The 27,515-nt window shown below is 48.8% G+C and overlaps 1 protein-coding gene across 2 annotated transcripts in view; it reads right to left on the reverse strand.

The window, feature by feature from the left end:
- Nucleotides 1-8,234: 8,234 nt before the first annotated feature.
- The window catches only part of GAB2 (GRB2 associated binding protein 2), a 102,852-nt gene continuing 83,571 nt past the window's right edge, over nt 8,235-27,515 (reverse strand). The window contains exons 3-10 of one of the 2 annotated variants that reach the window (XM_061990513.1): nt 24,827-25,067; nt 19,873-20,459; nt 18,717-18,811; nt 17,716-17,998; nt 16,748-16,838; nt 14,580-14,682; nt 13,540-13,665; nt 8,235-11,836 (exon numbers count right to left, since the gene is read on the reverse strand). In XM_061990513.1, the coding sequence (XP_061846497.1) occupies nt 11,693-11,836; nt 13,540-13,665; nt 14,580-14,682; nt 16,748-16,838; nt 17,716-17,998; nt 18,717-18,811; nt 19,873-20,459; nt 24,827-25,067 (1,670 nt within the window). In that variant the 3' untranslated portion in view covers nt 8,235-11,692. Of the gene's footprint in view, nt 11,837-13,539; nt 13,666-14,579; nt 14,683-16,747; nt 16,839-17,715; nt 18,014-18,716; nt 18,812-19,872; nt 20,460-24,826; nt 25,068-27,515 lie in introns of both variants that reach the window. The other variant, XM_061990504.1, reaches the window with a different exon arrangement.

Below are 27,515 nucleotides of genomic sequence, written 5' to 3' on the forward strand. Positions count from 1 at the left end.
GCCTGGACGATTCCACTGCTTCCTATGCACTTGGTCTTCATGCCTTAATGTAAGTAAGCTACTGCAGAGGTGAGCAGCTGCTGATGGCTTGGAGAAGTGCCCTTTAGCTGTGTCTTGCCTGCTGTGAGCCATGCCACCAGCCTGGGGAGGGGATGGGTTCAGGGGTGAAGATGAAGCCAGTGAGGTCTCAGGGATGGAGATGTCCCCTGTACATCCCATTTACAGCCCTTCTCGTGGCGCTGAGTCAATTTTGGCAAGACCTCTGATTGGTTGTTTTGTGTTTTGGGGGTTTTTTTAATGTGGTTTTAAGAACTCACCTTGACACAACTCTAAAGGTAGAAGAATGCTGAGAAGGCTGAAAAATGGTGAGCAGCCTTTGATGTGGTGAGGGGGTGAGCTTGCAAGCTTGCTGAGTCACAGCAGGCTGTGGCAGTTTGACTTGAGGGGTTTTATGCAGCGCTGCAGAGCACCCAAAAGAGATCAAGGAGTGCAAACCCTTCCAGCCAAAAGAGACTGATCTGGTTCAATTGGGATTTTGAGGGGCTCCAGCAAAGCGCTGTTGTGTTACTGGTGACTCCTATATGCTGTTAGTGTCCACAGGACATGGCTGTTTTTCCAGATGTGTCTTTAGGACTTGGTTAGACTCTTTCTGCTACTGTCATCTCATGGCTTTCTGGGCTGGATCTGCCCTTCAGAACTTGGACTTTCCTTTGAGATACCTTGAACCAAGCAGCAGATGACAGATCCTCCCCTATTGTTTTTTAAATGCTGGTTTGCAAGGAGAGTAGCCCAACCAGATATATTATATCAACCCAATATACACACATACTATGTAAACCAATGTATCCTATAAATCAGTAATGGGGCAGGGGCTGATTTTGGTGGCAGGAGGCCAACCCAAGCCCTGGGCAATGTGTCTACAGTACCACGACTCCCTCCTATTTCCCTCCCCTGCCTGCTCCTCCCTCATGCCTATAGTAGAGATTTCTCTAGCTCAAGTGGCAGAGACTTGTGCCTTAGGTCCTGGGTGCAGGGCCTAATCCTGACCGTGGGGTATTGGGGTGGGAATATTGTATTGCTCAGGAGGAAAAGGCAAAGCACAGACATTGCTCTGGAGAATGTAAGCAGAAAGTCTGGTAGAGAGGACACTTGGGATCAAATCTCTGGTGTATGCTATTGTATTCTTTTATTGCCTTTCCTGTATATGAATAAAGGAAATGAATTAATTCGACATAAAGACTCAGTGTCTTGTTGCTCTAGACACAGCTATTGGGTTGTTAGGTCAAAAATGAGATGGGGAGGCTGATGGGAGATGAGCATCCAACCTCATGGATGTGAGGCAACCCTGCCTGGAAGAGGGCAGTGGGCAGAGGTAGGATGGGGACTTCCAGCCCTCTGAATGCAGGCCACAATCTTGTTGGTGGGCTTTTGTAGATGAGCAGTGGAGCGTGTTTGTTGTGTTTAAGTCCACGAGACGTAAAGTGGTGCTTAGAGGAAATAAATATGAATCTAAAACTGAAGTTACACCAAAAGTACAGTGTTTTCTGGTACTATGAATAAACTTTTATGAACCTCCCATCCAAAGAGGTTGCAGAAAGCTTTTGTGTTGCTGCCATGCCAGCTCTTGGCTTTGTGCTGCAGTGTCACCTGGAGGCATTTGCTGGGCCACCTGCTGAAAGGTGCTTTTGCAGGAAACTGTCTCTGACTTGATTTGATCTTAATCTAAATAATCGAGGCAGATAATCAACCCAACATGCAAAATGAAGAGACTGTATCATAGCTGTGCTCTACCCTGTGTTTTTTCCCCCCAAGATTCTCTGAGATGGGCAGAGGCAAACTGCACGCAGTGTTCAGCATGGATGGCAGGCTGAGCAGTTCCAACAGCTTCAACTGTTCCAGCAGGTTTGTTTGGTTTAGTCCCTGCTTATTCCTTGTAACTCTTAGCATTGGTCCTCCCTTTTAGACTCTTTTGTTTCCCCCAGTATTATCTACAGTTACTCCATGATCCTCTTCCCAAAGTAATTACTATATATATATATATATATATATATATAGTACAAACATGTATTTGCATGTCTGTGTAATATACACCTATATCATAGAATCATAGAATGGCAGGGCTTGGAAGGGACCTTTAGAGATCATCTAGTCCAATCCCCCTGCAGAAGCAGGGTCACCTAGATCAGGTCACACAGGAACATGTCCAGGCAGACCATCCTTGAAGGCAGGTCTTCCTTCCAGGCAGGTCTTCCTTGAAGACCTCCAAGGAAGGTCCTCCAAGGATTATAGAATAATCAGATAAATATAAGACATGAGAAATGTACTAAATATTTATACTAAAGCTTGCATGAGTACACTATTAATACTATTGATAATTACTATTCCTATGAATACTGTGAATATACCATGTGTTACAGTATTCTAGCTATTCTGTACTGTTACTATGCTGTATGATGACCATTAGTAGTACACTATTAATATCATAGAATCATAGAACCATGGGATTGGAAGGGACCTTTAAAGGTCTCATTCCACTCAACCCCCTGCCATGGGCAGAGACATTTTCCACCAGCCCAGGGTGCTCCCAGCCCCATCCAACCTGCCCTTGGGCACTGCCAGGGATGGGGCAGCCACAGCCTCTCTGGGCAGCCTGTGCCAGGGCCTCATGTTAAAAAGAATTGTCTTTATGCTCAATCTAAACCTACTCTCTTTCAGTTTAAAACTGTTTCCCCTTGTCATTTCCATATAGGCCTTGATAAAAAGTCTGTCTTTCTTACAAGCCTTCTTTATATATTGAAAGGCTGCTCTAAGGTGTCCCCAGAGCCTTCTCTTCTCCATGCTGAACACCCCCAGCTCTCTCAGCCTGTCTCCAGAGCAGAGGGGCTCCAGCCCTGGCATTATCTCGTGGCTCCTCTGGACTCTCTCCAGCAGCTCCACGTCCTTCTGCTGTTGGTGCCCAGAGCTGGAGGCAGCACTGCAAGGTGGGGCTCAGCAGAGCAGAGCAGAGCAGAGGGGGACAATCCCTTCCCTTGATGTGCTAACCATGCAATTTCTGGTGCATCCCAGGGTATAGTTGGCTTTCTGGTCTGCCAGCACACATTGCTGGCTCATGTGCAGCTTTTCATCCACCAGTATCCCAATTCCTTCTCTGCTGCTCTCAATCCCTTCATCCCCCAGCCTATATTGAGACTGGAGATTGCCCTGACCCAGGGTCAGGACCTTGCACTTGGCCTCGTTGAACCTCATGAGGTTTCATGGGCCCACTCCTGCAGCCTGTCCAGGTCCCTGAGCATGGCATCCCTTCTCTCTAGAGCCTCAGCCACACAACTCAGCTCGGTGTCATCTGTGAACTCGCCGAGGCTTCCCCTCAATCCCACTGTCTGTGTCATTGATGAAGAGGTTTCATAGTATTGGTCCCAGTATGGGCTGCTGAGGGACATTCCTTGCTGGAGTTTCCACTGGTTTCCACTTGGACACTGAGCTGTTGACTGTAACTCTCTGAACACGTCCATCCAGCCAAGTCCTTATGCATCTCTTTGTCCATCCATCAAGCCTCTACCTCTTCAATTTAGAGGTAAGAACATTATGGAGAACCATATCAAAGCCTAGTATAGCATCAGTATGATATGTTACTATGTATACTGTACCAATTACAGTATATACTCAATATTAGCTTTAGTGATAACAGGAATAGTTGTATATGGTATATTGGTAAAAGTCTATACTACAGTAAATAACATAGTATGGCCCCTAGTGTCACACATCTCTCTGGAGGGGAGCTCACAGTAGAGTCTTTAGCTCCAGCTTTGGGATCCCAGACATGCTGCAGACATGAGGTGATGCAACTGTTGTCTAAGAAAGGGGGCTACAGAGGCTGTGCTCTAGGGAAGTGTCTTTCCCCAGCTATCTTTTTTAAATTAAAAAGTAGATACAAGTGCCTTGATTGAGAGGGGGTTGAAGTTTTAGCTCTAGGGAAAAAGATTTCTTCTTGTGCTTAGGTTTTATGGTGATTTGGTGGCTTGAGCTAGGGTTCACAGGTGCTGAGCTACTGGTGGGCGAGGAAGGCAGCATTTGTGCTCAGCCTGCACACATCAAAATCATAGAATCACAGAATGGTAGAGGTTGGAAGGGACCTTTAGAGATCATCCAGTCCAAGCCCTCTGCAGATGCAGGCTCACCTAGATCAGGTCACACAGGAACGTGTCCAGGTGGGTTTTGAAGAGCTCCAAGGAAGGAGCCTCCACACCCTCCCTGGGCAGCCTGAGCCAGGGCTCCCTCACTGAAACAGTTTTTCTTATGTTTAAAATTGTCTGTCTGGAGCAGACAGATAGTAGGAATTTCACTTTAGCAGCTGAAAAACACATGATTTGGGTTCTGGTATCAGAAAAAAACCCTGACTGCATCCTAAATGGCCTCAATGCACAGACAGGACACCTGAAGCTGTGGGAAATACTTGGCAACACGCTGAGAAGATGCTCTGAAAGCTCTAAAGGCACTGCATAATTCAAGTCGATGTGGTCATTAGTTCCCCCTTTCTCTCCCCACTCTGAAGCCATGCTGGGAGTCACCAGTGAGAGATATCTTTTTATCATCATTCCTTTATTTTCTCGTTGCTTTCCCGCTGCATATACAGTACTTAAAAATGAGATCACCTTCATGTCAGGCATGTACCATCTTTATTAACAGCAAAAAAAAAGTATTATCTAGGCTTCACTCAAGACTGATTTACAGGATAAATAATTGTTTCAAATTACTTTTAAAAAAAACCCAACCCACCAAACAATAAAATCCCAAAGAATAAATTAATAACTTAAGTGATTAGCTGTCCACAGTGATTTGAAAACTTAATAACCATTCAAACAGTGACACCACAAGAAGACACGTACTGTACAGTTTGCCACAGGTTACTCTTGTCCTTCCTTCTACAAACGGAAAAAGAAACGAAAAATACTCCTCTTTAAGAACAGTCAAAGGCTTTGAAACACACAAAACATCCCTGCTTCAAAGCCAGGGCTCTGGCCCCACCTCGCAGCAGGTTAAGGAACAAATGGAGAGAACTACCCTAATGTTGGCTGGATCCGTTCCCACGGATGCAACGATGCTCAAAGGCAATGGGGGCCCATTGGCTAAGTCAAGGGCTGGGTTGAGTGAGACATAACTACTCTAAAGGTTTGGTCCTAACCCTATGGGGTTCATCACCAGGCTCTCCATGGAGCCCAGGGTGCTCCCTTCCCCTCTCTATGACATGCTTCACCGACCATATCCAAAAGGGCTCTGAGACAAAATGTGGTACTTTCAGGGTCAACGTGGCAGCAGAACGTTGGAACTGTGCAAGCTGGTTTTCCCCCACACACTCACCTCGCTCAGGAGAAAAATCCTGCCAGGTTTTTTTCCACCTTGGTAACAAAGGATGAGGGGTTTTGAATGAGTTTTGCAGAGCAGGATGTTCAGTGTCATGTGTGATGCTGGCCATGGTGATGGGGTAGCACCACGTGCTGCCCAGACATTGCATGCAGACTCAAAACTGGCTCTTTGCATCATTAGATGTCCATTCACTACATCTCATGATTACACCTGCCCAGACATTGCATGCAGACTCAAAACTGGCTCTTTGCATCATTAGATGTCCATTCACTACATCTCATGATTACACCTGCCCAGACATTGCATGCAGACTCAAAACTGGCTCTTTGCATCATTAGATGTCCATTCACTACATCTCATGATTACACCTGCCCAGACATTGCATGCAGACTCAAAACCAGCTCTTTGCATCATTAGATGCCCATTCACTACACCTCATGATGCATCTGTGAGGGGGTGGAATAAGTACTAAAGATCTTCATTTTACAATCTGGAGAAAAAGTGGGATATGGAGTTCAAATGAACCCCCTCATCCCACCTGAAAGTAAAGTGTGGTGTCACCCAAAGAACAACAATAAAAATGATGGTTTCTTATGTCCTGCTCTTGGGAAAACTGCTTCCATAAAGTAAACCCACTGGCCTGCAAATGAACCCATTTGCAATGTGCTACATCAAAAATTAAGAGCCTGCTGATTGCATGCAAGGCCATTGAGAAGCTCTTTTAGCTCAAGAGATGAGGCCATATGGCCAAGCTTCTGCTCCAGATGTTGCTGGCTGCTGTTAAAACTTGGATGCCATGTGCTAGGATGGGCTGGCTGTGGGTTGAGGGGAGGTGAGCTGTTTGGTGACACCTAACTACATACCAGCTTTTCTCAAGAGCAGCCACTGAAGTAGCAACCTGATTAACAATCCAACTCTAGGAGCTGTGAACAAGGAGATAAAAACTGCGACTACAAGGCTAAGACACCAATGTCAAGCTGATGGAGGAATGAAGTACTCCAGGCCAAGGAGAAATCATGACCAAAAGCTGCATGTCTCTACCTGCAAGAGCCTCCTCAACCGTTACAAGATCAATGTGTGCAGGTTGGTGCTTTCTGGGCAAAGACCAGAGGCCCTAAACTGGTTTATCAGCCCTTGTGTTTTGACGCTGGGCTTGTCCCTCTGATTTTCTTCATGGCTCTTTGATGGCCATGTGTGTCCTCTGAAGAGGGTTGGGGTTAGGCTCTCCTCTTAGAAGTTAGGCTTCTCCGTGGGCAGAGCTCCACTGCACCCATCACGACCTGACAACATCCCTCCACACAGTGTGGCTGAGGGGCAGTCTTCCCATGAAACAGCAACCTCACCAGGTGGGAAAACATCAACACAGTGCAAACATGACTTCAGAAAACTACCCACTTACTAGATGACAGACTAGATCATTGGATCAGACACAAATTGGGAGCTATTTGAACACCTTCCTACCAAAGTCTACCACCACATAAGATGTGGCCATGGCTCTACCTCTCCCAGTGGGTGGCCAAAGTGAGCCAACTTTTCCTGGTATGCTCAAGGGACTGGGATGCCAGGGTGCAGAGACTTGTGTGGGGCTGCAGAGAGCTCTGGGTTGATGTCAAATTTACAGGTTCAAGTTGTCCCTTGGTTATTTGGACCGTGTGTCTGTGTCCTGAATGACTTGGTCTGGGCCAACCAATACTCTCCCAGGTGCAAGGGATGGTCCCAGTGTGTATTAAGTCCCTTCACTGCAGGGTATGGCCATACAGGTTGACCTGTGCTTTGCCACTTGCCTTCATGACTAGGGAAGAGGTCCCAGCCCTGTTTTGGATGGATGCTTAAGACTCTAGGCAGTGCCTTTGGCTCCTTCCTTCACATAGAGGAGTCTCTGCTCAGCCCCAGCAGCACAGGGGCTCAGCACAAGCTGGAGGGAGGAGGTGTCTCTAGCTCCAGCCCTTGCTCTAACCAGGGATCAGCTATGGGGTTGATCCAGTCCAAAAAGCTCCAAGAGTGGAGGTAGCACTGTGGAAGAAGCCCGTGAAGCCATGTCACTGCTGCCCCATGATCAGCTCATGGGAGCCCCAGAGCAAGGTGTCTCCCAGAATGTCTGGGTCCCCACCACATTTCTGGTAGGGCTTCTTCTGCCCAATTCAGAGCCAGATGTATGGTCCAGAGCTCTCTGAAAGCCAGAGCCCTGAAGCACCACATTTTTGGGCAGGATGATGACTCCCTGAGAGCAGTGGGAGCTTCCCTGCCACCAGGGCATGGCTTTTAGTCAGCAAACCACACCTCTGCAACCTACAACTCTATATAGATCTGAATCCCATGCCAAAGAGCATGTCATTAGGACCAAGACTCAAGTCTTGCTGGCAAACTCCCCCACCTTCCCTCCTCCCAACATCACATTCCCCCATACATAATCCTGGTGGCTCTGGGTCCAAATCCACCACAGTTAGCTCCCAGCCAGACACTCAGCTTTGCCCTGGCACAAATTGCACTCACACCTATTTTCTTTCTCTGATCTGAGACTAAGCCTAAACCTGGCATCCACTTAGGGACAGAAACACGTTTCCCACACAACACTCAAATGTTAGTTCAGAGCAAATCAGTTCCAAGGCAGTTCACACCAGGCAGAGGAGCCATGAGCAGCAGCTGCACAGCCTCAGCAAGGGATGTACACTTTTGGAGACTTCTGCCTTTAAAACCACCGGCTTAGTCATTTAAAGTTCAGGGAGAGCTTTGAGCCATGGCCCTGGTACTTCATAAAACTAAATACTGAGGTCATAATCCTTCAGACAACCCTCTTCCATGAGCACAGACACACACACACACACAAGCACGAGCACATCCCTTTTTTTAAATGGAACTGTAGAGCTGAAGAGCAGGCTCAAGCCATTTTAATTGCAGTTAAAAGGCAATGTTCTCAGCTTCCTAAAATACTCATTTCTAACAAAGGAGTCAGTCATACTTGAGCATCCAAGTATAGAGTGGATGTGATAAACTCAGTGCCTTCAGGACAAAGTTCTTGGCAGTCCCTGTAATTAAAGCAGCTGCTTTTCAATATGGTTTAAGACTAACTACTGCACAAACACTAATCATCAGGGACTGCTGTAATCAGCTGAGCAGCATCAGGAATGACTATTTCCACTGCAGCCATTGATTACTTAATGGCTTTCAGGAGAGGTTGATAGACTCATGCATAGAGTCTATGGGCTGCTGCTTTGTTTGGAGGGGACATTTACTTGGTGCTTAGCAGGGAAAACAATGGAGGAATGTATCTGTTTGTGGGAAAACACAGGTCTTGCTGCAAAGCAGGGAGGGAGCAGCAACCTGCAGTCATAAAACATCTGTTTCCAGACTTTTTATGCAAAGGGCCAGTTACTGAAGATGCTCATGAAACCAAGTGCTCAAAAGAGAGGGTCTGAGCCTGGGAAAAGAGCCATCTCATGCCAGTGCTTACCAAATACAGACTTTTGTGGGATGTGGAGGAAGGAACTAGTTTCTCCACTACCTCAAAGGGCTTTTCCAATCTTAATTAACAATTTGGATTCAATGTGGGAGTAGGCAATGGATGCACCTAATCCCAGTGCAGGGTGCTGACTCAGCAAAATGCATCCCAAACCACTGTGTTGTCTGTCAAGCCACTGCACCATAAGAAATGGCTACTGCTGCTGCTTTTCCCTTGTCTGCACACTTTCAGGATACTTTAGGACTTGTTGATCCTCCCATCTTCCAGGTAGAGAAAACAATTCAATCTGAGCATGGGCTATGACTTGATTTCTCCAGGCTTTTGGTCCAGTTCAAGATTTTTCTAGCCTGGAGTTGGGCTCAGTTTCATCTTGGCAATAGTTACACTGTTTTACTGAGACAGACCCAAAGCAGCATAAGGAGCTATTCCCAAATTTGCTGCTGCAATCTACCCCAGAGCCGACTGTGTTTTAGTGTGAGGGCAAGAGAGCAGGATGATGTTGTCAGGGAAATACATCCAGCATGCACCACAACCCTTCTCCCCCAACCTCATCTTCTGCTGGGGCTGCCTAACAGCTTAGAGGATGAAATGGGAGAAAAACAGCTTCCCACTCAAGACATATTTGCTTTTCAGTAGGGTTGGGGAGCTCAGTACCAGGAGTGCGAACACACACCTCAGTGGGCTCTGGGTCAGTCCTGATGCTTAGTCTCCCCTTAGATGCAGTGATGAAACAGGCTGTAGAAACATGAAGCACTGTACTCTGGCGTTCATTTCATTATCTCACCATGCAAGTGTGCAAGCCCTCAACAAGAGCCAGTGTAACACACTCCTTGACCTTCAGAAAACATCTGGCTTTGCTACATCTCCCCATTGGGGTCTTTTTTTCCCCTCCTAGGTAATTATTATTTTTACCATGAGCATTGGGATATTTGCTTATTATTCCTATAGCAAGCCAATGCTTCAATGTCTTTAAAGGGTCACCAGAGCTTTTCCATCAATATCCTTCCCTTTCATGGCATGCAAGGAGAAAATACAAACTCTTGTTGGAAGTTCAAGAGTTCTTGTACCAGCACTCAGCCCTTTAAAGGGCTGGTAACCTATTCCCATGTGGCTCACATCTGGACCTTTCCAAACTTAGACCATGTTGAAACAAATGTGTTACTGCTCAAGCATCCACAATCAATACAGCTTGCTGGTGTTGGTGGAACACAGAGCCTGTGGTGCTGAGATGGATTGAGCTTGCAGAAAGAATAGCTCCAGCTATGTAATAAATATTATTACCTAATCTTCCTCATGTCTCCTTCGTTTGGCTCTGGGTTTGTGGTGGGCCTGTTTATCTGTGTCAGTGCTTGCTGTCTGGCAATCAGGCTGCTCTGTGGCAATCATTAGTCCTTCCTGTTTTCATGAGATCATGAGTTATTATCTCTGCAGTAATCCGTCTCCTCTTTCTTGGCTCTCTGCGCCCAGCAGCTGCCTGTGGAGTGATCCCAAAAGCCTCAATGTGTCAAGGATGCTGGCAAGGGGCAGCAGCAGATTCCCACCCATAATTAGAGCTGAGGGTCATTAGTTTTAACAAGTCCCATTTCTATGCTGAAGAATCATCGAAGAAGATGGGGAGAAAATATCTAATCCAGCCCTTTGCACCCACCACAAACCAACCACAATGCTCCATTAAAGCTCATATTGACTCTCCTGACCAGCCTCCTCCCAAGCCTCACCGTCAACCAACATTTCAATTGCTCTACTCCTTTCCTCCAAGATACATCCCAGCAGACCTCCTTACCCAACCTCTGCAGTACAGTATCCACCTTCTCCCAGTCCTTGCAACAGCCTTCCACTTCCTTCTTATCACTCATCCTCACACCAGTCCAGATACACGTGGTCTCCAGAGCCTCGCTGCATCCCTTGTACTCAACCACAGAGCTCCTCATGATGGTCACAGATGGAGGACTCTCACTCTGTGGGCTTCTTTTGATTCCACAAAGGGCAGATTTTGGTTCTCAGGGCCAGAGTCACAGGCAATCGGTTTCAGATAGGCAGTGGGTCAGGGCGTAAACTCTGCCATCCAAAGCCAATCTCTCCAGCCTATTGACTTTGAGAGATGCTGGAATGCATCGACAGCAGAAGACACCCCAACAAGCTCGGCTGTTTCATGTATGCATGTGTGTGAGCATATGCTCACACATCACTTAAAAGCATGGTCTTCTAAGTCAGCATATAATGGGACAGTCTGGATGCTCTTCAGGCTGCTGAAGGTTAACAACCCCAACCAAAACCAGCGGGGCTGTCCTGCCATGAGGAGAACAGCCCTCAGAGGTTTTGAACATATTATTTACAAGAGATGGGACACCAAAGTGATTTCAAAAGGAATGGTTCTTGGTCAGTTTTGGATTGGGAGGAGGCAAAGTTGAGGGCAGTCCTAAGGACTGAGGAATCAGAGCTGGGGAATGATGTCCTGTGAGAGATGCTGCAAAACTGCACGACGGGGTTTGGGGTTATGCTATGGAAGAAGACTGGGAAAGATGATGCAGTGTTAGCACGTACAAGGTGGCTTTAATAGCTGTAGGCAAAAGGTGTGTAGGGTGAAATCTGGTATTGCTGAGTTGAAGTTCCTGGATAGTGCATCCAGCACCTAAAGCACAAAACTAGCCACCAAACATCGTTGGTCTCTATCACTGGCAAACAGTATCCTCCAAGTCTTCCCCTGAAATCAATTCTCTTTTTGACTTAAAAAAAACCCCCAACATTGCAGACCCCCTCCCCTCCACAGGCAAGTCTTAGAAATCCAGCCCAAGTGGAGCTGAGCCCGGCAGGGCCGTGGCTGGGGAAGCCAGGGACGTTTGCCCATCTCGCCGCCTGCCCCAGGCACTACGGCTTCGTGCTCTTGGTGGGCTCCGAGGACTGCCGCACGTCCGTCCACTCCTGCATGGTGTTCTGCAGCGCCTGGGTCTTCTCCTTGTCCACTTGCACGTAGTCAACCTTCTCATCCGAGGCGACTGATGAGGTGGAGGGCTGTGGGGAGGAGAAATAGGGCCACTGCCCGGTCACTCATCAGCTCCCTGCTCTTCCCCTCTCACTCCTTCCCGCAGCAGCACCACAGCCACGTGTGCTGCAAGTCCACCAGCACCTCCCCTGCTTTCTTGTGGACTTCAGAACTCATCACCATCCCTCTAACCTCCCAAAGGGACTTGGATGAACAATCTCATTCTGCTCTGCATCTCGCTTGCAGGAGGCTGCAGTGTGAAGGGAGGATGGAAACAGCTCCTGCATCTCTACTTCATGACAGCTCTGGGACAGGAATGTTTGGTGGCACATCTGCTATCTAACTGCTGACATGGCCAATTCAGCTTCTTCCTTCTATGGTAAAGAACTCAAAAACTCTTATGGATATGTATCAAAATCCCAGGCCCATCCCTCTTAGCTGTGCTGACTCTACACACCTATGGCACTAGATTATTTTCATCCCTAAGACAACAGCTATGTTTGCAGGTTCAACCCAGGAGACCTGCTGAGGAAGAAAGAAATACTTTTTTCCCTCCATAGTTTCTTGCATCCTGAAACTTTGTCTGCCTCTACAAGCATTTCAGAAGACACTCAGCTGATTGCAACTGCAGCCAGATGATGATTTTTGATGGTCTCAAATCACCTTTCCAGGTTGGGATATGATTTAAATTGGTAATACTTGCAGAAATATTGCTGGGCAGAAAGAAACAATCAAGGGACAACTGTTAAATAATAAAAAGACCTAATCAGTAGGACATTTTGCCTAGGAAACAAGGGAGGGTTTGGGAAAGTCAAGGCCAATTCACAGGTGGTTTCCACAAAGGTTTACACAATGCCTTGACATTTACCATCCCCTCGCCCAGGTGCTGCTTTCCTTGAGCCAATCTGTCCCTCTCCCTCCCAGTTTGCTCAGGGTGACACCCATCAGGATCTGCCTTTGATCCATCCTCAGCCCACTCTGAGTGCTCTCTTCATCTTGGTATATGTCCTTGCTGGAGAGACTGTGAAATCCTCATCATATGAGAATTCTAAGCCTCATCTGTCACCTCAGGAGAGAGGGTTTCCTCTGGATGTAGGGATGTCCTGAGGTCCTCCCTTTCCCTATTTCCCTATCATTTCCTTTAAGATGGTGTTTGTTTCCCCTGTGTATGAACCTGGAAAAAAAATCAACATCTGGGTCTTTAGGAGCTTCCCTTTCCACACTTTCACAGGACACTTGGCAGAGGAATCCCATTCCCAACCTGTCTTCTCACAGCTCTTTCTCACTGGTCAATGGCTTGATCAGTTCATCCTGATCTAGCTTTTAAACACCAGCTTCACTGCTTGAAAGTGCAAATACCATCCTTTAAAAGCACCTGACTGGCAAGAGACAGGGGTCTGGCATTTTCTGAATGAGCTCCTGAAAGTATCCCTGGTAGAAAATCCAAGTCTGCTTTTGGAGGACCTGTTGTTCTGAAGGAGGAAAAAAGGAGTTCTGGTACTTTTTGGGATACTTCCTGACAGCTTTTGAGTATTCAATCCCCAGCTGAGTATCTGGTCTAGCACAAAATTTATCAATCCCCAGCTGAATTTCTGGTCTTGTTAGCATCCCCTGAACCTCTGCACATCCACAAGGTTGCTGACATGTAATAAAGACTGAGTCTGACCTATGTGTATAAAACCCCTTAAAAACTGCATCACTTTTAATCAGGAGCCTATAAAATCTCCCATACCTTTCTGTGTGGCCCTGGTGAGCTGGGCTGGAAGTCCAGGGCCAGATAATCCACACTCCCCGAACTCTTTTTAGGTGCTGGGCTGTTGGTGCCACTAGGAACAGGAGAAGCAGAAATGGGGTTTTGCTAATGCAGGGAAGAGACAGGAGAGATAACGAGGATTAAAATGGCAAGTTAAAAAAAAAGGGATTAACACAAATTTGGCAACAAAATGCTTTTGGTGGCACTTTTAAAGAGTTCTTTGGATATGTACTCACCTGCCTCTCTGGGACCAGGGTGTGAAGAACTGCTTGGTGGCTATATATACATATATATATGTATATATATGTATATATATGTATATATATGTATATATATGTATATATATGTATATAGCTAACAAATATTTCAAGCTAATGCTCTTAATTTTATGTCTTGGAGCAGTTCTGCTGCCTTTGTGCTGATTTTATTCACACGCCTCACATCAGACGTGGGCTTCAGCATTTCCCAGGAACCACACCTCAGAGAGGCCAGACCAGCTTTGGGATCTTCACTAATCACAACCATGCTACACTGAGCACAGATTTCCTCTGCTCCCTTAGTTACACTGCCTCAAAAATATGCTTCGAGTCAGCAGCTTCATAAAGAGAGACTAAATCCCCTCCCTGTAAAGCAGTACCACTCCCTGCTGCTGCTCCAATAGTCCCACCCCTCCTCACAAACATGATGTCAGCAGCTATTAGGGGAAAAAAAACCCTGAAAAAAAATCAACTTACTCTAGGAAAATTCACCCTGACAGTCCATATATGTTTTTTATCTCCTCTTGATTCCTGGCAAAGTAGGTGATACGTGTTCCTGGTCTCATACACAGTTAAAACCCCAATGGGCCACATCATTTTAGGAATGATGGCCGTTGTTTCATGCATGTGCATGTACATAGGGATGTACACCACACAGTACTATCTGAACACTTGCATGTCACGAGCTGGGAATGTGTTTGCAGAGCTGGGAAATGGATATGTCCTGCCAGGACCATATATCCCAGCTGTGGGGCCCCTTACCATCGCCACGTAGTTCTCCTCGCTGTCTCCTGAGTCAGTGCTGGTGATGCTCTGGGAGGAGACAGGGCGACAGTACTGCAGAGAGCCAGCGTTGAAGCTCTGCCTGTAAGGAGAAGGGCCAGTGTGTTTGTGAAGGTTGTGGGGGCTGCTCATTCATTGCCAAGAGGAGAGAGCAGCATCTGATACCTCCAAACACCACTAAGTTCAGATCTGGGGACTGGGTGTGAAGAAGAGCAGGGAAATGATCATGATCAGGGGGATGGAACATGTGTGTGAGGAGGAGAGGCTGTGGGACCTGAGGCTGTTCAGCCTGGAGAAGATAAGGCTGAGAGAGGGGCCCAGGCTGCCCAGGGAGGGTGTGGAGGCTCCTTCTCGGGAGGTTTCCAAACCCACCTGGACACGTTCCTGTGCCCCCTCATCGAGGGGAACCTGCTTTAGCACAGGGGGTTGGGCTGGAGGAGCTCTAGAGGTTCCTTCCAAAACCCACCATTCTGTGATTCTGTGACTATGAGTCTAAGATGGGGTGGCACTGAAATTCTCCAACCTGACCTTCCCCACATGTCAGACATCACTGGGTTTGGACTTTTTAATAACACCTTGCTTGCTATGTACCTGTAACTCTCCTGCTATCAGCTACATAAATCAGGCTCCATAAACTCCTTTATCCCACAGGAAACATTTAATTGTGGAGGATGAAGGGCCAGCCTCGGTGAAGCTTCTCAGCTCCAGGATTTGTTTACTGTGCAGTGTCCTATCCAAGTTTTTCTTTTTGCTGGAAAACAAAACCTCTGAGGCATTGTCTTGCTTTCAATTGGCCAAATCGAATTATACCGAGTAACATAATGCAATCAGCATCTGGCATTAAAGCTTGTGTCTTAAAAAGCTATTTGTTTCCTTGCAGTAAAGGCAGAGTCATACGATTAGCTGATAAGGGAAAAAGCCATTAGCTTCTCCGGGGTCAGATGCCTTGTCAATCCAACTCTGCTCGCAGTGATTTCAGCACGCAGCACTCATGCCCTGCAGTCAGTCTCCACACAATCCAATTTATTAGAGGAGTCACAGCAGCTAAGCTTTGCTTCTGCCTTTCATTGGACAACATCAGACCATGAATTAGCAGCAGAACTGGAATTGTGTGAATCCTGTTATTTTTGGCCAGCAGACTGTGCTCTGAAGTGCTTTGGTTTCATTTCAGACTTCCTTCAGGCTAGGTTTTGCTTTCAAGGCAATCAAAACACAGCTCGGTCAGACTCTGCGAGTGTCACTCTGTGTTTTGGGACTGCAGTGGGGGGGTTTGGGGGGAGACATGGGTGTGAAATCATGCCCCATGCCCTCAGTGCAGCCAAGTCAGGGTAGCTCAACTGGGTCACGAGTTGCAGCAGAGCACAGGTTCTGTGTCAGAGCAGCAGCTCTCCAGGACTTGTCAGATCCCAGAAAGAGGAAATGTCTTCAAGGGATCTTAATTAGCTGCTTGGCCACATGCTGGGCTTTCATGTGAAATCCCCACCTAAACAAATTTATCTTCCTGCCACCAGCTGTGATATGGGGAATACAACTCTGGCTCTTACAACGCTCGACTAAGCTTGTAAGAGGCCCAAAAGAGAAGCCTCTCTGCTTCAACAGCATCTGACCACAGTCCTAAACCTGGCCATGAAGTGAATAAGCTAACCCTCAAGCCCTGAAGTGTCATGGTGTGGCAGGATATTTTAGGAAATAGTAACTCCACAAATTCCTCTCTTCCCAGATAGCTCCTGCTGGTCCCTGATGGGGTGCAAGGTGGAGAGCAAGGTGGACTTTCATCCCTATGCAGATGTTCGCATGGCATGAGCCAGCTCTGTAGCTCCTGTTTCTAAAATTGCCAAAGAACATGAGGGCTGATCATCCAGCTTTTGGGGAAATTCGGGTCTGCACCAGAGTCTGGGCTCACTTCTGGCTGGATTCAAGATGACCCATGAGAAATGTGCCCCTTCCACAGAAAGAGATGGTGGGCCAGGAGGAAACTCTGCAGTGAGCAGAGGCAGAAGGGCAGCTGACATCTCCTTTACACTCAGGCAGAGATGTTGAGCCCATGGCAGAGGTGACAGCATGGCTACCTGTGGACACCAGCAGGAGCAAGACCAGATATCTGCTGCTGGAGCAAAGTGAGAATTCGTGCTCCAAGAGTTACTCACGTTGGCCTGGACCAGGATTTCGTGACTGGCGATTTGAAGGGAAGTTCATCGATGACAGTGTTGTTCCTCAGGTCCAGTGGTGATGGCTTTGCTGGGAAGGGGAAAAGCCTTTATTCAGAGGCAGCATGTTCCTACAATTCAAGGTCCATGACTGGCATGAGAGGGTTCCCAACAAATTGTTGGTTCCTTCCCATCCTACCATTCAGCCCCCCAGCCCTCCTTGCTGATGCCAAACGCCCCCAGCCAAAATCCCTGCACTCATTTTTTGCCAAGACTGAGGGAGCCCCAAAGTGGATGAGTGGCCTCAAAAGGGGAATGTACCTCCTAGGGGATGGAGGTCTGCTAAAAATGCCCAAAGCCCAGAGTATAATAAACCCATTCACTAGGAAGCTGTGATAACCTGTTAGATGAGGATATGCCCAGCTCTGCCAGCCCAAAGCTGCCTCCATCCAGAGCGTTTCCCTGCAGGGGAACACCTGCAGGGTGTCATGAAAGCTATTCTCATCACAGATGGTTCATTAGGTAGAACAGAAAAACATTGTGCTCCAGACCCATCTCTCACTTAGCATGCTGATGGCCTTAGGGGTTGACACCCCAGTGATGGGAGCCCTCATCATCATCACCTCCTTGGTGACCTGTCAGGCGATGGTCTGGGAAGGGATTTTGGGGTGGCACATAGGGAAAGTTGCAGACAGAGAATGAGATCCTGCTTGTGACATACATCTTCTGTAAAGGCCAGGAGGGGTTTGAAACAAGCTGTTCAAGCACCCTGAAAGCTGCACCTGCATCACAGTCCCCCTGAAAGAGGAAAGGGAACAGGGAAGATCTGGTCTGACTGCGTTGGCAGTAGCAAGGGACACCCCACATCGGACTCTACTGAGTGTGTACAAGAAGACAGATGTAGTCTGAAGTGCTGTGAGAACAGAAGGGTTCCTAGAAAGATTTACCCACAAACAGTCATCCTTTACCTTTCCGGTCGGGTTTGAGGTTGCGGTTGACTGGCGGGGGTTGGATTTCACTCAACCGTCTGTGGCACTGGCCCATGGCTCCTCCTTTATGCACGGGGAGGGTGGCTGAGGACAACCCTACCAGGTCAAAGTGGTGTGGCCCGGGGCTCATGGGGATGTAGAGGCTTTGGGCGTTGTCGTTGGCTTTCTCAGCGTGGATCAGGGGCGAGGAACCGGGGTTCATGGGGACGTAGTTGTCCTCGGAGTCGGTGCTGTGGGAGCGGGCCACCGCTGCCTTGGCTTGCTGGGGGAGGATGTGCTGTGAGGGTCAGACACTACTCAACACCATCCCACCACAAACCCCTTCATCCCATTATCACCAAACACACACACCTGAGGTGTGACCACCTCTAAAACCTCAACACAGAGGGAAGGGATGGTCTGCCCCCTCAGCCATCAGTTTGCACTGAGAGGGACCACTTCCACTGTTTCCAAGACATTGCAACATCCTGACTTCAGGGAAAGTTCTTGATCACCCAGACTTGAGCCTCTACTCATGATCAGACTGAGCTGCAGAAGCATGCTTAACCTGGAAAGTAATTTTTCCCTAGGCTCTGGCCATGACAAAAATGCAATATGAAAGCTTTAATGTCACTTCCATCTCAGGAAATCTTAGAAAGTGCACAAAAAAGGCTATTCTGTCAACAAAGTTCAGCTCAGCAGCCCCACAGTCTTTCAGGAAGAGGCTAAACTCCTGGGTGCTTTTTTTTTTTGGAGGTCAAAGCTCCAGGCAGATACACTCTGTGGAAGCACCCAAAGCAAAGTTCTGCATGGGGTGCTGAGTTAGGTGATTGTCCCTCCAACTATACCCTGCAGGTCACCATGGCTTTAACTGAACACAGCAATGAAACCCTTCTTAGCTCTGCAGGACTGGGCTGTGAGGTCCAACCTGGAACTGATTTTGAATCTATAAGGTGCAAAGGGTGTCTACAGAGTGGTGACCAACACCAAGGCCAGCTCACCAGGTAGGAGTTGTAGCCGTCATTCATCGACTCGACTGACTGCACAGTGCTGGAGCCTCCGTGCTGAGGGTATTCGTACGTCTCACAAGAAGAAGCTGCAACACAACCACAAATGCACAATGTGTCCCAGAGCAACTGCTAATAAAAAGGGCCCCTAAAACCAAAACCCGGGTACTAGGAGAGCAGTGTCTGCTCTTGAAGATCAAGACACTGATGGGAAGATGTGTTTTTTAGCCTGTCGTGGGCTCCCTGCTATGCTCCCTCCCAATTAGCATCTCTCTGATGTGTCAATGCAGCTGCACGTGCCACGTGGACCTAACCTGGTTCTGTCAAAGTGCTGCAAAATCCCAGGGGGAAAGATGTCAGATAAGGTAGATCATGGTGACAAAACTGGGTTAAGGGAGAGCTCCGTTACAGCTCACTCAGATGTAAGGGCTGGCAGCCTCCAGTAAGTGGAGGATGCTGTGAGGATGGAGTGCTAAGCTCTTAAACTGCTCTGTCTACTGCAGAGTATGGGTCTGCTCTCAGTCTAAATGTTGGTATTTAGGTAAAGGACATAGAAGAGGCATTTCAGAGATCTGTCTGTATCGTTTAGAGCATGTTTTATCTCCAACCACCTCTTTCAAGTTTCTCTGCAACTATCTCAACCTAGGCACAAGGTTTGTAAGGGGGGGACAATCATTCACAACCCATCCATGGTCAATGGGAAGGGTAGCTCTGCTGCACTGGGGATGTTGAGTCTTGGAGATGTGCAAAATAAAGTCCCTGTCTGGTGAGCAAAACCAAAACAGCTCCAGGTGAAGTACATTTTGATAAACCTAGCTGTGAATTGAAGTAAAAGCAAGCCAAAAGCAGCTGAAATTACCAAAGTCTGGTGAAAGGCTGCATGGGAAAGCAGGTTTGGGGTTTTGGTTCAAGTTACAACACAGCCAAGAGCCAGCTGAGAAGCTCTGGTGGGCAGAGCCCTCAGGATGCCTCTCTCTGCCTACTGCATACAAACCCCAGGGACATCCTGACCAAGGACAGCTTCTCTGTGTTCAAGCCTCTGGTTGATACCAACAGCCATCCCAGTCCTACCACAACCCAGTTGGACCGACCCGTCCAAAGCTGCCAGATAGGACAAAGCCACCCCCAAGCTCCCCACCCCCAAATTCACCTCGGTGCAACCTGCTGTTCTCCATCGCTGGCAGCGTGTTTCTCCGGGGAATGGTGGCTGCCATGGGGGCCAGCCCTAAGCTTTCACCGGGCTGGGGTCTCTGTGGAGGGCTACCCCAGCGTGGCTCCGTCTGCCCAGGTTTGGGGGGCCGTGGGGGCGGCGCGGCGGGCGAGTCACTGCCGGCCATGGCTAGAGCGTTGTGGTTCTTATCCAGTGTAAATGTCCTGGGGATCTGGTAGATGGAGAGAGGGGTGGCAGGGATGTCGTAGGAGTCCGTGGAGAGCTCCCCGAACTCCTTGCACAGGGTGTTGTTGGGAGTTTTGTAGGTGTAGACCTCCTCGTTGTCCGTTTCGGAGCTGGTGAGGCTCGCCTTGGGGTGCGCGTAGGAGCCGAAGGCACGCGGGAGGTCGTAGGCGCTGTCCCTCAGCTCCGAGTTGTGCCGGCTGGGTTTCGGCAGGCTGTAAAAGCCGTGCAGCTGCCCGCCAACCCCGTTCACACAGTGCCCGTTGCCCTGAGAGAGCTTCTGGACTGCTGTGTCGCTCCGCATGAAGAAGGCGGATCTCGTGGCTTGGGAGAAGCTGGCACTCCTGTGGGGGGAGAAAGGGGCTGAGATGGGGGGAGAGACAGTCCTGGGGGGCACCGAGCTCTGCTCTTAGAATCACAGACTCACAGACTCATTTCAGCTGGAAGAGACCTTTAAGATCAAGTCCAGTCTCTGTCCCAGCCCTATCAGCCACCAGCCCATTTCCCTCAATGCAACATCCACCCGGCTCTGAAACCCCTCCAGGGACGGTGACTCCAGCACCTCCCTGGGCAGCCCCTTCCAATGCCTGACAGCCCTGGCACCAAAGAAATTCCTCCTCACACCCAGCCTGAACCTCCCCTGGAACGACTTGAGGCCGTTTCCTCTTGTTCTAGTGCTTGTCACTAGGGAGAACAGACCAACCTCCCCCTTGTTACAGCTGCCTTTCAGGTCTCCCCTGAGCTTTCTTTTCTCCAGGCTCAACAGCCCCAGTTCCTTCAGCCCTTCCTCATCTGAGACATGCTCCAAATCCTTTCCTAGCTTGGCAGCCCACCTCTGGATCCTCTCCAGCACCTCAATGTCCTTCTTGTAGAGAGGGGCCCAAAACTAGACACAGTATTTGAGGTGCAGCCTGACCAAAGCTGAGTCCAGTGGAATGATCACCTCCCTGCTCCTGCTGACAACACTTTCTGATCCAGGCCAGGATGCCCTTGGCCTTCTTGGCCACCTGGGCACACTGCTGGCTCATGTTCAACTGCTGTCTACCAACACTGCCAGGTCCCTCTCTGCCTGTCAGCTTTCCAGCCACTCCTCCCCAAGCCTGTAGCACTGCTGGAGGTTGTATTCCTCATTGTGACCTTCCTGACTCACAGTGTGCATCCCCATGGCAGTGGGAACACCTCAGACCCCTCCCCACAACACAATTTATCCTGAAACACTTTCAAAACACCCATGCCATGGGTGGGATGTACATGCACCCAACTCTGTGGTAGGGCTAGGGGCAAGAATGAGCCTTTTTGTCCAGATGGAAATGGCTCCAAAGGGCAATTTTTGCAGGAGCTGACAGCAACCCAGGACACAGCTGCAAAGACCAACCCCATCAGCATCGCCATCACGCATCAGCTGCCCATCTGCAGTGAAGGAGGGGGGCTCACTCTCACTGCTGCCTCGCAAATGTGTTCTAGAGGGGCTGGAAAACCTCCTGACGCGGATTATTTCAAAGCCTCCAGTCCTGTAACCACTGTGCCCTCTTGCAGGGCAGGTGAGGACAGTCCCCAGCTGGGATTTGGGGTTTGCAGCTCTGATCCACACGGGATGAACCTCAGGGCTGCATTCAGATTTATTGAAGCCCACAAGTTCCCCAGGGTGAGCAGGGCAGCGTGGTCACAAAGTTCACGCCTTGCTAATGATTACTCAATTTGTATTGTGGTCATGCCCAGGGACACTAGACAGGAGAGAGGGTGAACACTGGGGAAACCTCAGTCCTCTAATGACTGCTCATTAGCCACTGCTCCTCTGCCAGTTCCCTCCAAGGCGTTTCATCTGCTGTTTTACCCCTCCTACTGCTTCCTTCTTCAATGTTCCAATGTCATGGATTATGAGTCCCATGGGCTTAGCCCTCTGCACCCACAACCCCTGGAGATGACATCTTTTGAGTCAGGAGGTGCTTGAATTGGCCACATGGAACTTATCTCTCTTACATCTTCAACCTTTGCCACTGTGAAGCAGCTCCCCACCCTGCAAGACGTGGGGAAATGCAAGATGTGGGGAAATGCAGCCATTGCTGTGGAAGCACAAGGGCTTCTGCCTCACATGCATCAGACTTTTGGGGACCATATGCTCACAGCTAGAAGGGGTTCAGCCAGCTCCAGTTAAACATCTCCTCGCTGAGAAGAGTCCTGCAGTGTACGAATCACTGTCCTGGGAGAAACTTTAATGCTTGTAGGGGGGAGTTTTCAGTTGCAGCAAAACACTGGGGAAGTGGCAGACCTATGGGAAAAGCTGGGAGACGCTGATTTACATTGCTCTGGTGGGGTGGATGCTCTGCAGGGATAACGGGGACTCTTTCAGGGAGCCATCACGAGATGGCGCTCAGAAACAGGGCTGATTTGGGCTAAAAACAAGTGATGCTGTGATATAAATCCCTGCTGCCTTCTTCAGAGCCTGGTCGGCCCGGGAGACATTGGAGCTCTGGCGGGGTCCTTTAGGCTGAAGACTTCAAACATCTCCCGGGTTAATTATTCAGCATTGCCCACCAATTAGCTACTATTACCCTCATTTTATGGATGAGTGAAGTAAGAGCTCTGGAGCTGAAAGGGGAGGGATTCCCAGCAGTCCTGCAGCCTGGCCCCGTGCACTGGGCATTGATCAGGGTGATTATTTCTAGCCCAGTTGCAGAGGCTGCTGACAGCCAGTTTTTCACTGCCCATCAAAGCAATGGTTATTGTTCCCTCCTCCCAGGGAGCGTGGTCCCAGCCACGCTTGGGTTCTCAGAGGGTGGTTTTCGGGGATCCTCAGAGCTGGAGCATCAGAGGGCCTGTTTTAAAAAACACTGTTCCATCAACTCCATCTGAAGTTGATTTTTCTGAGCGTTTTTCTGTTGTTTTTTGGGGTAGGGAAAGGCAGCTGCAGCAGGAAAGCCCAGCGGAGGCTGCAGTTCGGGCTCTGCTCTCACCCCAAGCCAGCTGGGCTCTGGCTGCCTTTCTCTCCCTCCCTCTCTTCCTCCCTCCTCGATGCTCCTGCAAGCCAAAACTCTTCACGTCAAAAAGCCTCCTCTCTATTTAAGGCAAGCGGCTGGGACTGGAGGCGGAGAGCTGTCGCTGGCTCAGAAACGCCGCACCGCTGGCTGCCGCGGAGCCCGGCCAGCGCTGGGAGCACTGCAGACCCTGCCCAGCCCTCTGCTTGTGCTCCTTCTGGTTAAAGGCAGGAATTAGGGCCCCGTCTGCACCATCCCAAAGTGGTTGAGCTTGGAAGGGATGGCCAGAAGTCATCTGGTCCAGCCCCCTGTACTCAAGCAAGGCCAACCAGAGTGGGTTTCCCAGGACTATGCCCAGAGCTTTGGAATGTCTTCAATGATGGAGACTCAACCATCTCTCTGGGCAACCTGTGCTTGGTCACCTTCATAGTGAAATAATATTTCCTTATGTTCAGAGGGATCTTCCTGTGTTTCAGATTGTGCCCATGACCTCTGGTCCTGGCACTGAGCACCTCTGAAAAGAGCCTGTCTCCATCATCTTGGCATCCTCCCTGCAGGCATTTATAAGCATTGATAAGATTCCCCTAAGTCTTCTCTAGGCTGAACAGTTTTCTCAGCCTTTCCTCTTAGGAGAGATAAGGCCTCAGTGCCTTCATCATTCCCCCTGCCCTTTGCTGGCCTCTCTCTAGTCTGCCCATTTCTCTTGTACAGGAGAACCCAGAACTGGTCACAGCACTCCAGATGTGGCCTCAATGGTGCTGAGCAGAGGGGAAGGATCACCTCCTTCTCCTTGTTGGCAATACTTGGCCTAATGCAGCCCAAGATACCATTTGCTTTCATGTCTGTATGGACCCACTTGAGCACTGGAACAGGCTGAGCACTGCAACAGGCTGCCCAGGGAGGGTGTGGAGGCTCCTTCCTTGGAGGTCTTCAAGACCTGCCTGGACAGATTCCTGTGTGACCTGATCTAGGTGGAACCTGCTTCTACAGGGGGGTTGGACTAGATGATCTCTAAAGGTCCCTTCCATTCCCCTACCACTCTATGATTCTATGATCCATTGGTGGCTCATGTTCAACTTTATGTCCACCAGGACCTTCAGGTCCTTTTCTGCCAGGCTGCTTTCCAGCTGGGTGACACCCAGCATATATAGGTGCCTGGGGTTGTTCCTCCTCAAATGTAGGACTTTATACTTCTCATTGTAAAGCTTCATGAGGTTCCTGCTAGTATATTAGCCAGCTCTCCCAGCTTGGTGTCATCAGCAAACTGCTGAGGGTCCACTTTGCCCATCATCCAGTCACTAATGAAGATGTTAAGGAGGACTGGACAAAGTATTGATCTCTGGAGTTCACCGTGAGTGTCTGGCCTCCAATTAGACTTTGTGTCACTGATCATTATCCTTAAGAGTCTGGCAATTCAGCCAGTTTTTGATACAATCCAGAAAGCCAGGAGAGCTGAGACCTCAGGAGGTTGCCACTCCGATCTCCTCCTCCCAAAAGCCTCCGTGTTTCCCACCTCCTGTGTGACCTACTCTAGGTGGCCCTGCTGTGACAGGGGGTTGGACTGGATGAGCTTTCAAAGTCCCTTCCAGCCTTCGAGATTCTGTGAAAAGTGACAAGATGAAGACTTTCTTCAGCTGGGTTTTGCCCATCTACAAGGCTGGAATTAGGTAGAGAAACTCCCCCGCCAGCCCTCCCTCAGCTGTCCCTCAGGTTTTCTCCCAGGTTGGCTACAATACCTTGCGTTTTCTGACTTCCTGCTCATACACTGGTGGAGGAAAAGGTAGTCCTGGGGTGCACTGGCAGACAGGGTGCTCTGGAGGTGGCCCGTGGGCGAGTCGAAGGTGAAGAGGGTGGGCTGGCTGGAGTGGGACGGCACCGAGGACTTGCGCTCTCGCAGCAGGTGGTGGCCGGTACCGCTGAGCTCTGCCGGGGAGGACCGTGGTGCGTGGCTCATGGAGGCCATGCTCCTCAGGGTGTCTGTGCAGGGAAAGAACACACTCATCAGCGGCCAGATGCAGCCAACCCATGCCTTGTCTTCCTGGGATTCTCCTTAGCTAAATGCTCTGGCATTTATGGTGGTTGCTGAGGTTTGCTTAAGGCCGAGAGTGATGCTCCCAGCAGCTGGCTCCTCTGCTTGAAGCACATGCAACCATAGGTACTATGTATGGGAAGAAGTGATTTTTCCATATTTCTTAATTTTATCATAGAAATTTTATCTGGGAGATGTCAGCCCAATTAATGGAGGAAGAGAAGAGCTTTCAGAACACAGTTGCTGCTTCTGCCTTTTCTTAGAGACCTTTCGTAGGTGGCTTTAGAGACGTGATTTAAGTCACATCTTAACTTGGAGCACATGCAACTACTGGTACCACTTACATAAATAAATATTTTTCCATATTTCACAATTTTATCATCTATTATCATATGAATTTTAACATATTTGATCATATATCACATCCTCATGCAATGTCTGGGAGATGTCAGCCCAATTAATAGGGAGTTCAGGGAGCTATTAGAAAGGACGAGAAGACACAACACAGTTTCTTCTGTCTTAGAAAAGACCTTTTGTAGGTGGCTTTAGAGATGTGGTTTGCCATCCCCACCCCTCTGTGTAAGGGCACCACTGCTGTCCTTTAACAGCTGGGTAAACTGAGGCAGGGGGTGGGAATGTGGATGGACATGACAGCAGAGATGAAAAATATTCCCATGTTTGCCAATTCTGTATTAATTTTGTGACCTCAGAAGAGCTCCTGCTGTCTCCTGCTAGAAAAAAAAAGAGATACAGAGCCAAGGCATGACTCCTAGTGCCTCCTCCCCTTGCTCAAGAAGAAATACAGTTTCAGATATTAAATTAACTTCAACAGAGAATAACCCAGAGGTCAGAAATAATCACCCAGCTTCTCAAGCCCTCTTGCTCCAAGAATTTGAACCAGGGATGAATTTTTACAGCCAAGCTGTAAACTCTCATTACAAAAAAACCCAAACCCAATCAACCAACCAAAATCCAAAACCTCGGAAAACCTGAAAGTTGCAGAACATTTTAAGAAAGCTGATCCCTCTCTGGCTGCAGAACACCACGCACTCTTGGCATGTGAAAACCACTCGTCGTGGTTCACTGAAGTCACCCTTTATAGTAGATTTGATTTTCATTTGTTTGGTGCTGATGCAAAATGCAGACGAAAGTCAAACCCTGACAAAAAGGTCACCTTTCCCTGGATAAATCCACCCATTTTCTGCCCACCACTGATCTAGGGATCTGCTCTTAAAATGTGACTTCAGACACTCATAAGGGATTTGACTTCAGACACCCCATGTACCAGTACAGCTCTGCAGAGAGAGACCTGGGAGTGCTGGTTGATAATAAACTGAACTTGAGCCAGCAATGTGCCCTCGTGCCAATGGTAGCCTGGGGGCAGCAAGAAGAGTGCGGCCAGCAGGTCAAGGGAGGTTCTGCTCTCCCTCTACTCTGCCCTGGTGAGGCCTCATCTGGAGTCCTGTGGCCAGTTCTGGGCTCCTCAGCTCCAGAGGGACAGGGAAGTGCTGGAGAGAGGCCAGTGCAGGGACACCAAGATGATCAGGGGACTGGAACATCTTTCATATGAGGAAAGGCTGCGGGACCTGGGGCTGTTTAGTCTGGAGAAGAGGAGACTGAGGGGGGAGCTCATTAACATTTATAAATATCTAAATGGACCGTGTCAGGAGGTTGGGGCAGCACTTTTTTCTCTTGTATCTAGCAACAGGACAAGGTGTGATGGGATGAAGCTGGAACACAAAAAGTTCCGTTTAAACATAAGGAAAAACTCTTCCATTGTTGAGGTGAGGGTGCCCTGGCCCAGGCTGCCCAGGGAGGGTGTGGAGGCTCCTTCCTTGGAGATCTTCAAGACCTGCCTGGACACGTTCCTGTGTGACCTGATCAAGGTGGGACCTGCTTCTGCAGGGGGGTTGGACTGGATGATCTCTAAAGGTCCCTTCCAACCCCTACCATTCTGTGATCCTATAAGGGGACCTGCTCTGACATGGGTATGAGGGGGATTTTACAGATTTCCAATCTCTTCTCTTTTTTTTCTCATTCCTTCCTTCAAATCTCACATACTCCCAGAATTTTTGAGCCCGACTCTCTACAGAGAAATGAGATCTCCATGCAATGGCTGTCGTGGCTCAGACGAGGAGATGCTCCTCATGGGGTGATTTTTCACTGACTTCTGAATTGTGTCAAGATACCAAATCGATCTGTCTGACGCTTGTTCACTGCTGCTACATTTTTTTCCCTGCCGTTACTGCAAACTTCACCCGATGCAGAAAAAGTACATTAATAAAAGCCAAAGAGCGTGGCTCGACTCTTGTTGTTTGGTCTGTGCTAAACACAGAAAAGATCAATATTTAACATTGACATTAATGGTGGGGGGTGAGAGCTTAAAACTCCTATTA

This window comes from Colius striatus, chromosome 1 (assembly GCF_028858725.1).
Source record: "Colius striatus isolate bColStr4 chromosome 1, bColStr4.1.hap1, whole genome shotgun sequence".
Lineage (NCBI taxonomy): Eukaryota > Metazoa > Chordata > Aves > Coliiformes > Coliidae > Colius > Colius striatus.